This window comes from Saccostrea echinata, unplaced genomic scaffold (assembly GCF_033153115.1).
Source record: "Saccostrea echinata isolate AGI-Se365-2 ecotype Australia unplaced genomic scaffold, CSIRO_AGI_Sech_v1 ptg000003l, whole genome shotgun sequence".
NCBI lineage: Eukaryota > Metazoa > Mollusca > Bivalvia > Ostreida > Ostreidae > Saccostrea > Saccostrea echinata.
Window position 1 is genome coordinate 12,320,157 of NW_026889752.1, and position 12,615 is coordinate 12,332,771.

Below are 12,615 nucleotides of genomic sequence, written 5' to 3' on the forward strand. Positions count from 1 at the left end.
CTCTCTGCATTACACATTACATGATTGCTATTCTCGCTAAGAGCCGAGACTCCGGAACTTGGGAAAATATTTTATTTTTATCAACAAGCCCCACCATCAAACTACTCACATCAGCTCAAGAATTTATTAATTTTGAATTAATAACATTGTTAATCTGATAGAAAAAATATTTTAATCATAATTGAATTCACATCATTGCAATTTGGAAAGAGAAGAAAAGGTAGAAACAAAAACCTGAGCAAAACAGGCAAAATTTACCACCGTTACAATTAATTCTGTCTAAGAACAACAGAAAGCCTACAATTTGTTTAGGGGTATATACATCAATGCTTTATAACAAAGAAAAATGTACGTTTTGACTTTATTGTGCCCTGAAAATTTAATATTTTAAAAAAGTTTTGAAATTGAATGAGTTGAGGGTATGAGTGTGATATTTCATGAAAGAAAATGGCATGAAGGAGGACAGTTCTGCAAATATGACGTCATTAATTTCGTATTTTTCTAAGTTTAAAGAAGAAAAAGCCTCAAAATGATTCATTTCAGGGGTATTTTCCTAGAGAAAAAAGTGTCCACAGCCGTCGCCCACTTCAATATTCGGATATGTTGTGTAAATTTCTTTGAAAAATCACACTTCTCAAAATCTTTATGAGCGATGCATATGGTCTATATTATCTGAAAGAACTTTCACTGAAAATTGATGTCTTCTGCAACTTTTTAAGAAAATTCCATTTATGAAACATTTATGAAGTCAAATGAGAAAAAAAAAATTGTTTGGTCTTAGTGCATGGAGTTTCAACATTTCAGAAAGCATGAATTCTAATTTCTTTCATTACTTTCATATTTTAGAAAAAATACATGGCCAGATTTGTAGTGAAAGTGTATCTTGTCCTTTGCTTAAAATTTTGAAGATATATGTAGGCAGGGCAATGTGTAAATATTAGGTCTTGTGCAAGATCAAACCCATAAATCATTTTTGGGAAGGCTGAAGAAATTATAATTCGTAAAAGATCATTGTTTCATTGTAACCTTATTTATTTTTTAGGGTAGGCTAATTGAATTAGATGTTCTTGCAATAGTGTGGATGATTCATTCTAGAAGTGCTTTTCGTATCAAAGATTAATGCAAAATAAGCATGTTTTAACAAAGTTCTGAAAAAAAAAAAATTGTGAGAAGTCAAACATTATATTGACTCATGTATGAATGTATGAATTTAGGATAGGTAAATAAGTGAATTCAGGCCACTGATTTATCGGAAAACAAAATGAAGTTTTACTCATTGCAATATTCCCCCCTTTTGACTATAGTGAAAATTGTGTGTTTAAGGACACTCTATATATGCAATGATTTTTTTTTATATTGAGAAAATTATACATTATAAATGTGTAAATATTGAGTTTAATTTTTCACGTTTATCATTCAATACCTTGCATTTATCCTCGGGAAAAAGTTCCACTACAACGAAATGTTGATGAATAAGTGGGAGAAATCAATTCAAAGAAAGAGTTCAGTCAACTTATCTTTCTTTATTATTATATTTAGTACGTAGAATATTATAATTACAAATTTAGTAAAAGGCTGCATATTTCAAATCATTTTTATTTCAAATCCAAGAGCAGATCACTATTATTACAAAAAATTTCACAGAATTAGATCTCTTTAGTGTGCAGTGCATAAAGGGTATAATCTCAGTAATTATATCGGAACAGTAATCAGTGATTCAGTTTTGCCAAATGTTTTACAGTTTTGAAATACAGTTTTGTCAAAAGCAGAGAACCATAATTATCACATAATAAACACAGGTGCTTGTGTTAACATAATGTATTCATAGCTGCTATAAAGAGGAACGTGCTATCTTAAGGTACAGTGTCTTAACATAACATTCTGTAAAACTGTGGTGCTAACTCTAAACATGTTCACTATTTTTGTATCAAAAAGTCGTATGCTGAATACTTAAGCTTGATGTAGAGATTTCAATCTATTCGTTGATGCAATAAATTATACTGTTTTTGATGATGTCGAAAACGATAAATATGTAATCGATGTGTTTGCATAACGTAGTCTTTATAAGACCTCATTTTTGACGTGAGATAGCATGCAATATTTAAGCATTTCTTGTAAAATTTAAAGAATATTCAATAAAAGGAAAAAAAAATTTTGAATAATCACACAGACGAATAAAAACCTGTTGGATGACAGACGTTTTGTTTTCTCACTATTGATGCCTTTTTTTCTATTCTGGCTTGTATTGTATTTAGAAGAGATATGTCAGGAATAAAATCATATTTTATTAACGTTTTTACTGATAGGTAGGAATCAACATAATTTTCCCAAAAATTAGTTTTGCATACATATATATGCAAACATATTAACTATGTCTGTTTGTCCTGAATATTTACCCGCGACCACTATCTCTGTACGAAAACACGTTTGTGTTTGAAATAAATAAAGCTCTTTATTTTATTTTTTTTTTGGTTCATGTTAACTTAACATATTTGTTTTCCATTGAAGACGTGAAACAGATTTCTCATGACCAGACTTAATAAGAAATATTGTAAATATGGAAATTAAGTTATAGTGAATGTCATTTTGTAATTTTTATCGAATCATTACAAGATGCACTTGAACTACATGTTATAATAGGAAAACTATTTTGATTGACAGACATTCATGAAATTACATGTGTCTGGTTCAGACAGTAAAGTGTAAAATGTTAGACGTATATAATGTATATAATGTTAGATGATAGAAGCCATTTAATAACCAATTGGTAATTGTTAAAAAGATAAAAATTACTTGAATACATATTTACCTTAAAACAAAAAAAAATTGTTCCCCTTTTGAATATATTTTACAGAAAATGTTTAATTTTAGGGAAAAGGAATGAAATTTGTAATTTATTCCGAACATTTATTTTGTAAAGTATCCATAATTCCTCTTAAAGTTCATCTTTAGTAGACAAGCGAGTTGAAGTTCTGAGGCCATTGGCACACGTTTCATCTTTCCAAATTTCTACAAAATTAATGCAAATTATAAGAATATAAAATTCCTGGTTTACAATATGCTTTGCTTTTCCGTGGTGGAAATGGTTATATCATTGAATATATGTCATATAATTATGCTTACATTATTTTCTGTAATGAGATTTTTTTTTCCAGATAGACCTGTTAAAAATGTATCACCGAAATATGAATGTTATAGGTAGAAGGTAAGAGATTATAAACATATGTTTATGAAAGTCTTGTTGTTAAATGTAATTAAGTATTTAAATTGCATGAAAGTCATATCCGGAGTTCTTAATAATTTTGCATTATGCAATTTCTTCATATATTTGTATAATTATGTATATACAGCATTCTTACCATTGCATATTAATTATTTGATGTTGAAAAAGAAGGACACATTGTTTAATATTATGCAGGATTTTTCTTTTCAAGAAAAATATGCTCTGTAGTTTTATTTGTAGGCTTTCCGGACATTTACAATTACGCCTTTTTTCTTCACAAGCAACTGTTGCCTTCTTCCAAAAATCCCCGGATGTAAAACCATTTGAAGAAATACCAGGAGCTACCGGCAGATATGCGTTACCTTATTCAATTGGAAATATTTTTCTTTTAAAGTCTCTAGGTCTGTTAATTGTTTATTATTACTAAAAAGGTAAACTGCTGGTAGAAAAAAAATGGTTCAATCCTTTTAATTAAGATGTCAGCATTTTCATTTAAGATAGTAGTCAGGTTTGAAAACAAAATATTATAGTTGTAGGATATATATATATATATATATATATATATATATATATATATATATATATATATATATATATATATATATATATATATATATCTGTCCGTCTGTCTGTACGTTTGTCTGTTAATCTGTTTGTTGGCAGATACTTTATCCTTGCCCATAACTTTTGAAATGGTTACATGTAATGCTAGGGCTTTCATCTTTCAAATGTGTATAAAAACTTTTACCTTGAGCTTATTTTCTGAATTGTAGATACTAGGGATATTTTATTTCATATGTATATTCCTTGTGAAAAGACCGTTCCAGGGTAGGAACATTTTGGGTCGCCTGACCTTGACCTTGGTGTTTGACCTATATTTGAAAACCTTTAACCTTGAGGTGCCATATGGGGGCATCAGTGTTTCACAAACACATCTTGCTCTGATATAGTATTTTTTAGAATATATACAGTGCCTCGTCTACCACTATCAATGATCATATGTTTCAGGTTGTTTGGATTTGCCAGTAGACTTGACAAAGTTTATGACTACACTCCATGAAAGATATGGAGAAATTGTTCGGATACGAACGATGAAAAAGAATTGGGGCGTGTTCCTCTTTCATCCAGATCTTGGGAAAGAGGTTCTTGAAATACAAATGAAACATCCGTTTCGACCTCCAGTAGATATCCTTAAAATTTACAACGAGAAGGAAAACCTCGGCCAAAGTTTGGCAAATTTGTAAGTCTGCTTTTTGATGTCTTTCAAATACAACTATATAAATGTGTCTGATGTGCATTAGATGACATTTTATAGATTGTGAAATGTTTGATGCATTTTTTTTCGAATTATTTATAAGTACAGATAAATCGTGGAAATTTCCTAAAGCGATACAGTAATGTATTGTTTTATGATATCACATGACTTCGTTGATCTCATGGAAAAAATGACAAAGAGGTACCAGATCGCAGCAAGATTCAAATAGCAAACATACTCCCCTTATGAATTTTCACGGAGTTGTTTAGTTGAACTACGGACATGTAAATTAGAGTATTTTGGGGTTTTTTTTGCCATTGAACTTCGACCAAAATATGTATGTCAAAAAAAATGGAACAAAATGTTGTTAAGAATACCAACAATATTAGATTATCTCAAACTTTAGAAACATGTTTAGGCATATAATCTACAGTACTGTAACAGATTAACCAGTATCTATGTCTATCTATGAAGGTATTAATTAGTAACAAATGTGTTGGTTGGTTAGGCAATGACGTTGCGGGTTCGAATCCTAGAGACCTGTCTTTTGGATGAGATATAAACTGATTTCCAGTGTCGTAGTAGGTGTTGGCACGAAAAAGATCCTTCGAATTCGCTATTCAAAGGCCGTTAGAGCCAAGTACAGGTCTAAATTTGCAGCCCTCCATATGCAAGTGGTATCCTCTTAATATGAGTGAAAAATTCTCGAAAAGAACGTTAAACAAAAAAAAAAAAAAAAAAACCCAAAAAAAACCAAAAAAAAAAAAAAAAAAAAAAAAAACGAAACATAGCTTAGTTGTTATATTTTAACCATTTTTATATAAATATTGAAAAACTTGAAGATATTAATTAGTAACAAATTAATTGGTTGGTTAGGCAATGACGTACATGTAGTTCAAATTTCAGTTTGAACTTGACAAAAAATTAATTTGATTAAACTTTAAGATCTCAGTCATTCGAGGACTTGCGTTTTAAAACATCATAGAGGGGCAACTTCAAGTAACAAACTTTGACCACCTTTACTCAGTTGTATAGTTTTTTTTATTGTTAGATTGTGTAAATATACACATCCTACATCTCTATAATCTTTAAACCTTGTTAATTTATGAACCCTGAAGCCTTATGTAACAGCCCATGATTACGGGAATTCATTTTTCACATTATCTTTATATAAGTAATGCATCTTAGACATTATGAAGCTTAAGACAATCAGTCTTTGTCAGTCGATGTCTTTAATTATAAGGATTTTAATGCATGTTTATCAAGCATTTACTTTTTCATATATTTTTAGGAGGGGGTTGGGGGGGGGGGTAGGTATGAAAAGACAAGTTCAGATTCAGCTTCAATTTTTGTATGGTTTTATCTGCCTAATAAATTACCGTTATTAAATTTTATTCAAAGAAATGGTGAAGAATGGGCACAATTTCGAAAGCCATCCCAAGAATTGATATTGAGACCGGTTGCTGTGTCTGCGTATGTCGGAATCTTGTCCAAAGTAGCAGGGGACTTTGTTGAAAAAATTAAAAACTGTGGAAAAATTGACGACCTTCGACCTACACTTGTCAATTATGCAACAGAGAGTAAGTACTCCTCTTTCAAATCTTAGTGATAACTTTTAAAATATCTTTGCTTCAAATGAGTATTTCATTCTCTTGATCAAAAGCCACGTTTGATACACTAGTTTAAGTTTTAATTCAGGCTTAGGCATGCTTTGCTTCAATAGACGTCTTGGATGCCTTGATGACAGATCTGTGATTGACATAAACCTTTTGGAAGACATGTTTGACGCCATAGATCGAGATTTCAAGAGCTTTGGTTTAAAACTCTATCGATTCTTCAACACGCCATTGTACAAAAAATTTAAAAGCGCAGCAGACCAAATACATAGGTAAGAAGTTGTCGTTCTACTTTCCGGCGAGAGTTACTTACCAATATCAAAATTTCACGATTTACAATTCCTTGTACAATGGAATGAATTCAAGCTAATTTGATGAATAATTTATGTTAATTAAGCTTGACACTTGCCATTGGCTTTTAAGATCTAATAAGAAATTGCGTAAAGTTCTTTCACAGACGGCAAGTGTCTTTCGATAGAATAGTAAATACCTTTAAGTTTTATATTCACCAAAAAAAAAAACAAACAAACAAACAAAACAAAACAAAAACACACACACACACAAAAAAAAAAAAAAAAACAAAAACAAAAACAAAAACAAAACAATCACGATCTACAGAATACGAAGAGAACCATTGCTATGTTTTTTAGTCAATCTCGAACTCAGAAACTTAATAACTGAGTTTTTACAATAATTATGAAAAGCAGATTTAAATTCGGTGAATATAATTCGGATTAGTAACATCATATGAACAATTGTTTATCTTGCACATATAAATTTGGCACTTAAAAAATTCCAGCAATTCTCAGAAAGATACAAATTTGCTGATATCTGTTACGCAGGTGCATATTTTTTCCATGAATATGTATCTATGGATATTTTTATCTACATTTTAATTATAAGTATCATTTGTGTTGATTGCCATTACCTAACCATTGTTCCTTATTAAATGGATTACGAAGTACCCTTCTATCTTCAGTATATGCCAGAAAGAGATAAAAGGAGCCTTGACGAAATTAGAAGCAGCTAAACAGGAAGGAAGACTGGAGGAGTACCTACAAGATCCTAATTTGTTGTATTCTTTATTGAGTCACCCACGGATGACACCTGATAATGTTGACAGATTGATATTAGATCTGTTTATTGCTGGCGTGGAGTCAGTAAGTTAATGATTAAAGAAAATGTACATTTTTTTAAATAATAAAACTAATGCAGCATTTGAAAAAATTAAGCATCATAGATAAACGATTTGATTTGTATACATGGAGTATACATTTGTATACATATTTATATTTGATTCTTAATTTATTTAAATTATCCTTTGGGCTACACACAAATTACTTAATCCGTATCAATGCATCAATACATTTATGGAAAAAAAATATTTCTTTGAAAAAATATTATTTTTTAGACATCAAACACTTTATCGTTTCTGTGGTTTGAGTTGGCAAAGAATCCCGACAAACAAGACAAACTTCATCAGGAAATAATTTCTGTTTGTGGTCGAGATGATATTACAAAGGAAGCACTTGCAAAAATGCCATACCTTAAGGCTTGCATGCGAGAAACAATGAGGTAGCTTTATACATATGGCTAAAACTATCAACAAGTTGCTGTCCTTTAAAAAAGGACTGCAATACGTGAACCATAGCTCTGTGTTTCTAATAGAAATTTAAAAGAAGTTCTGGGGTTTTAATTAAATACGTTTTACAAAAAAAAAATTTCCATTTTGAAACATTTATATTTTTAATTATAATTTGACTTATGCTAAAACTGTAATAGTAAATGAAAGAAGCACGTCCTAATCAAGGTATCCATAGTTTTTACTGTATGTAGCCTTGACCTCTTAGTCGGGAGATTCACCCACATTTGTAAAATTGTTTTGCTCGTGTTCAGATTTTGAAATATTGTCCAGTTTTTACCAGTGATGTTCTCCGCGAAAGAGAAGACATCTCTTTTAAAGATTACACATGATGCCAGATCTGTAGGACCAAGGAATGGGGTATCAAGTATTCAATCTAAGCTCATTTACGGTTGTACCCTTCTCAAGAAACCCCGGATAACCTTTTTACATGTGTAATATATTCGATCAGTGCATACTATCTATTCAAGATATAAATATTAAAGTCAGGTACTCTTCACAGAATTGCTCTGAAAAATTAGTTCCATTCATGATCAGCAGATACAACATTACCAAAAAATGTTAAGAATAATGATGTGTATGTAATAAGTGAAAGAAAGCAAAATTAGCGTAAAATGATTTTTAAAAAATCAAGTTTTTCCAAAGAAATGTAAATAAGAAGTATTCATATTTCTACACTAGCTGCCTCCTTGGTTTTTTTTTTCACGCAAATATATATTTGAAACAATCCGGGAAAAGTTATTCCGGTACAAGCGGTATTTTAGTCATGTTTCCGCTAGATGGCGTTGTTGGCCACATAGGGTATAAATACAAGTGAAGCGGCAGAGCTGTGTAAATTGCGAAGTTGATGCTGAAGTGGCAACACAAGCGGCGGACCATTAATGATCAGAGGTAACTTTTAGTTAATGATAATAAATAAATATTTAAAGCGTAAGACGTGACTGAACAAGTCTTTCCTGGCTTTAAATATTATTTATTACCAAGAAAGCTACCGAGGGAGCCAGTAAGAGCCGAGCTGTAAGAGCCGGTTATCATAAGAGCTGAGCTGTAAGAGCCAGTAACCATAAGAGCTGAGCTGTAAGAGCCAGTAACCATAAGAGCCGTGCTGTAAGAGCTAGTAACCAGAAGAGCCGAGCTGTAAGAGCCGATCGCTTAGGAGTCAGCGTCACTTTGATTTATTGTACCTAATTGATTAAAGACAAGTAGTCTAAACATTTATCTGTATATATTGCTTGATCATATATTTGTATATTTTGAACCTGCCAGGTCCTCAGAAAGTAAACTGGGGGAATTCAGCCGCCTCTGCTATTTTTAATTACATTATAAGGTTTCACGCTACATATTTAGGTTATTCTTTGAACAACGTGTTTTTTCGAGCTCGCCGGAAAGGTTCTGAGGAAATGCGATTGACAATCTCATCGCACATGTGTAAACCTAGGCTATTTGGTCTTGCAAGCACAGGTTTCTGCACTGTTTGCTACTGACGCTTAGACTGATGACAGTACTTGCTATAGACATGAAGATCTATACACCAGATTCATAATAAGGGTAGTATTTTTTCTTAAAAATCATCTGAGCACAATACAAATTCGAGTAACTTAAACATGTTAAAAGTCGAATATCTTGGATATGGGGTAACCTATATGTCAGGTCCTCGGTCCCCCCAACTGAAAATCCATCCTTCGAGCGCCAGCTTGATGCAGAAAACTGATGCCAATGAAATATGTCTTTTTAAAGTGTAACCATAGATTTTTTGTAGATAAAAACATTTGTGGTAACAAAACTGATTTTTATTTTTGAAAATGTCTGTATATCAAAATATATTAAGTGTTAGATGTGGGATTCTATTTTTTAACGAAGGAATATGTGATGTTCTGCAGCCGCAACAGTTTCTTTACAGAGATTTCGCACTTTTCTCTGGTACGTAAGTTTTACAACGGCCCGTCAATGCATCCTTGGACGAGTTCATTGGTTACTTTGAAAGGTGATACAGGTTAACCCATCGATAACATTTTCTACAATGGTCTGCCTACTTTGAGTGATAGTAGTTTAATAGCACAAAATTAATGTTAAATTCTTTCCCTGATAGGTTTATGATTTTTTTGGTTTAAAAATGTCGGGCTATCTTGGATAACCTTTGAGGCTGGGACTTAGTTGGGATTTGTATAGAAGATTCTATCATCGGAAAGATACACACGCAGCACATATCGACTCGTAGTCACGAGCCCCCCCCCCCCCCTTTACACTTTGAAAATTTGAAAAACCTTGCTACATGATTTGGATTGCTGTATATCAAATGTTCCGATGTCATTTAGTAAATAGTTATACAAGTAAATTCTTATTTTAGGATAATTATTTAAGACAGTTCTTAGTTGACTACAGCTTGAGTATCTCTGACGTTTTGTCGGTAAATGCTTGCACCATGAAAGCTCGTACTTAATTTAACAATCCATATACAAAACTTTAATAAAATATGTTTTTTTACATATGATGCATAAAAGAGTAGATTCGTATCTTGGATACTCTTATTTATAAATAAATACGGTGTACAGATTTTAAACCAGGCTTGCTAATGATTGGTGCGTTCTATCTCGAAGATGGCAAATTGTCCTAAACGCAAGTTGTCCCAGGGGCGAACCTTCTAAAGCATTCTGGCACACGCGTAACCTGATGTAAGCCTATGGGATCCGGTTTAACCCCGCTTATATATTTTCCAAGGATATGGCTTACATCATTTTGGACGCGATTTTTTCTTCATTTTTTTTTTAATTATTCTGAACAAGGAATATCGCTGGCTTGTCTTTCATCAATATTTTTTAATTTCTAATTTGACCTGTATTTTCTCGATTATTTTATTCGCTCATTTTCATTCAGACTTACCGTTCACGGTAGCTCAGTTGGAAGACCGCTCGCTCCGTGATCGGGAGGTCGTGAGTTCGAATCTCGGCCGCGACTGACCTAAGTCGATAAAAATGGGTAACAATTGTTCCTTCGCCATGCGCTCGGCACTTTGAAGTTAAAGTTGCGGGTCCTTCGGATGAGAACTTAAAAACCGAGGCCCCATGTCACGGCAGGCTTTGGCACGATAAAGATCCCTCACTGCTCAATGGCCCCAAGTGCCGAGTAAAAGTCAAAATTTGAAGCCCTTCACCGGTATATAGTGACGTCTCCATACATTGTATCAGTGAAAAATTCTCGAATGGGACGTAAAGCAACATACAATTAATTAATCAATCAATCAATTCCTACTTGATTCATCCTGATTATTGTATAAGAATATGAACCTCTTTAAACGTTTCTATTTTTAGAGTATATAACACAATCTTAAAGTTTACAGAAGCCAAAGAAAAAGTGGACAATGTTATCAGTTATAATGTATTTTCTCTCTATATTATTTTTAAAATAATCAATAACTCAATTCAGTCAAAATTGAGGGCCGTGAATCAAATATACTTCTTAGTCCATAAGCGTCATACTAATGGTGCTGTGTGTTGATTTTTCTTTTTGCTTTTAAAGAAAAAAAAAACTATATTCGATGGTTTATTACCCCCGAAAAATAAAATTTTTTCCATATAGATTATTATATTCTTGTAGTATTATTTATATGTAAAAGCAGAAAAACTGTATTCAATATATAACATTTCATGGTCATTAATTTCTCAATGTTGTCTTACACATTAACACATACTTTCATTTTTTTAAGGATCTATGTCCCGACAACACCAGGGACCTTTCGGTGTTTTGATAAAGACATAGTTATTGGAGGATATCATGTCCCTGCAGGGGTGAGATTCTTAGCATTTCTGAAAGACCTAAAAAGCAAGGTTTGCAAACTAAAAAATCAAATTAGTCGTAATTGTGTGGTATATAGTCATTTGAAAATTCTGAAAACTATGTATTTCTTTTGCACGGCAGACAGATATTGTACCGTGTTTACAACATATGTGTCACAATCCACGCTTGTTCAAAAGTCCAGATTCGTTTCTTCCGGAAAGGTTTGTCAGAGACGACAATACATTGACGGAGGAATACAAAAACACCAATCCGTTTGTAACAATTCCGTTTGGTGTCGGCCCAAGAAGCTGCATTGGAAAGCGATTTGCAGAAACTGAAATGCATGTTATCACTGCAAAGGTATTCTTTTTAAAATTTTATCTTGTTTTTCTGGATTTGAGACCACAAAAATGAAGAGTTTAAAGTTACGTTATGTCTTAAAGGTTTCATTGGTGAAAGATTTTGTTTAGAATGATGATACATATGCATGATGTACATGTACTTTATCTTTTTACTACAAACTGTATGTTGTGACTCCTTTTTACATAAATCTTATAATAATTATAAAAAGTACATGAATAAAGTTTACACTTACAAACCGCCAAGAGTTATAGACATTATTTTTATATCCTTATCATTTTCTTTTTAGTTTTTCCAACAATTAGAAGCTTCTCTTCCACCTGGAACCGATCCAGTTATGGAGTATAAATACCGCACATTTGCTACACCCAAAAATCCAGTACCGCTTTTAATTAAACCGAGGGAGAATTAAATTTAAAAACTTGTGTATGTGTTTATGTGTGCGTGGGCATGTGTGTTAGAGAGAGAGAGAGAGAGAGAGAGAGAGATACATAAAGGACGATATGGAATAAAGTAGGCGATTATTTATCCATGCGTGGTATGAACATGAAGGCGAGGGACCTTAATTTGGGCCCGTCCATTGAAATATTTATAATCAGATTGTTAATCAGTTACATTTCTGGAAATTAATTAGAATGGGAGACATAACAATGGAACTATAATCTTCGTACATTCAATTTTTCGTGTTACACATATTTTCTTTTCTTTTTTTCAGACTCATACTAAAATACATCTAAACCAGTCA

The 12,615-nt window shown here is 32.3% G+C and overlaps 1 protein-coding gene across 3 annotated transcripts; it reads left to right on the forward strand.

Annotated features, from left to right (window-relative positions):
* Positions 1 to 1,420: 1,420 nt before the first annotated feature.
* Positions 1,421 to 12,615, forward strand: LOC133178588 (probable cytochrome P450 49a1). 3 transcript variants are annotated; one of them, XM_061313307.1, is made up of 12 exons: positions 1,421 to 1,858; positions 3,156 to 3,205; positions 3,464 to 3,624; positions 4,232 to 4,463; positions 5,880 to 6,058; positions 6,177 to 6,366; positions 7,074 to 7,254; positions 7,506 to 7,669; positions 11,440 to 11,560; positions 11,652 to 11,870; positions 12,160 to 12,296; positions 12,586 to 12,615. In XM_061313307.1, the coding sequence occupies exons 2-11, from the start codon at positions 3,171 to 3,173 to the stop codon at positions 12,280 to 12,282; spliced, it is 1,605 nt and encodes a 534-aa protein (XP_061169291.1). In that variant the 5' UTR covers positions 1,421 to 1,858; positions 3,156 to 3,170; the 3' UTR covers positions 12,283 to 12,296; positions 12,586 to 12,615. The 3 variants fall into 3 exon arrangements, with proteins under 3 accessions (XP_061169291.1, XP_061169290.1, XP_061169292.1); XM_061313306.1 differs by having other exon boundaries at positions 12,160 to 12,615; XM_061313308.1 differs by having other exon boundaries at positions 1,422 to 1,858; positions 11,440 to 11,521; positions 12,160 to 12,615.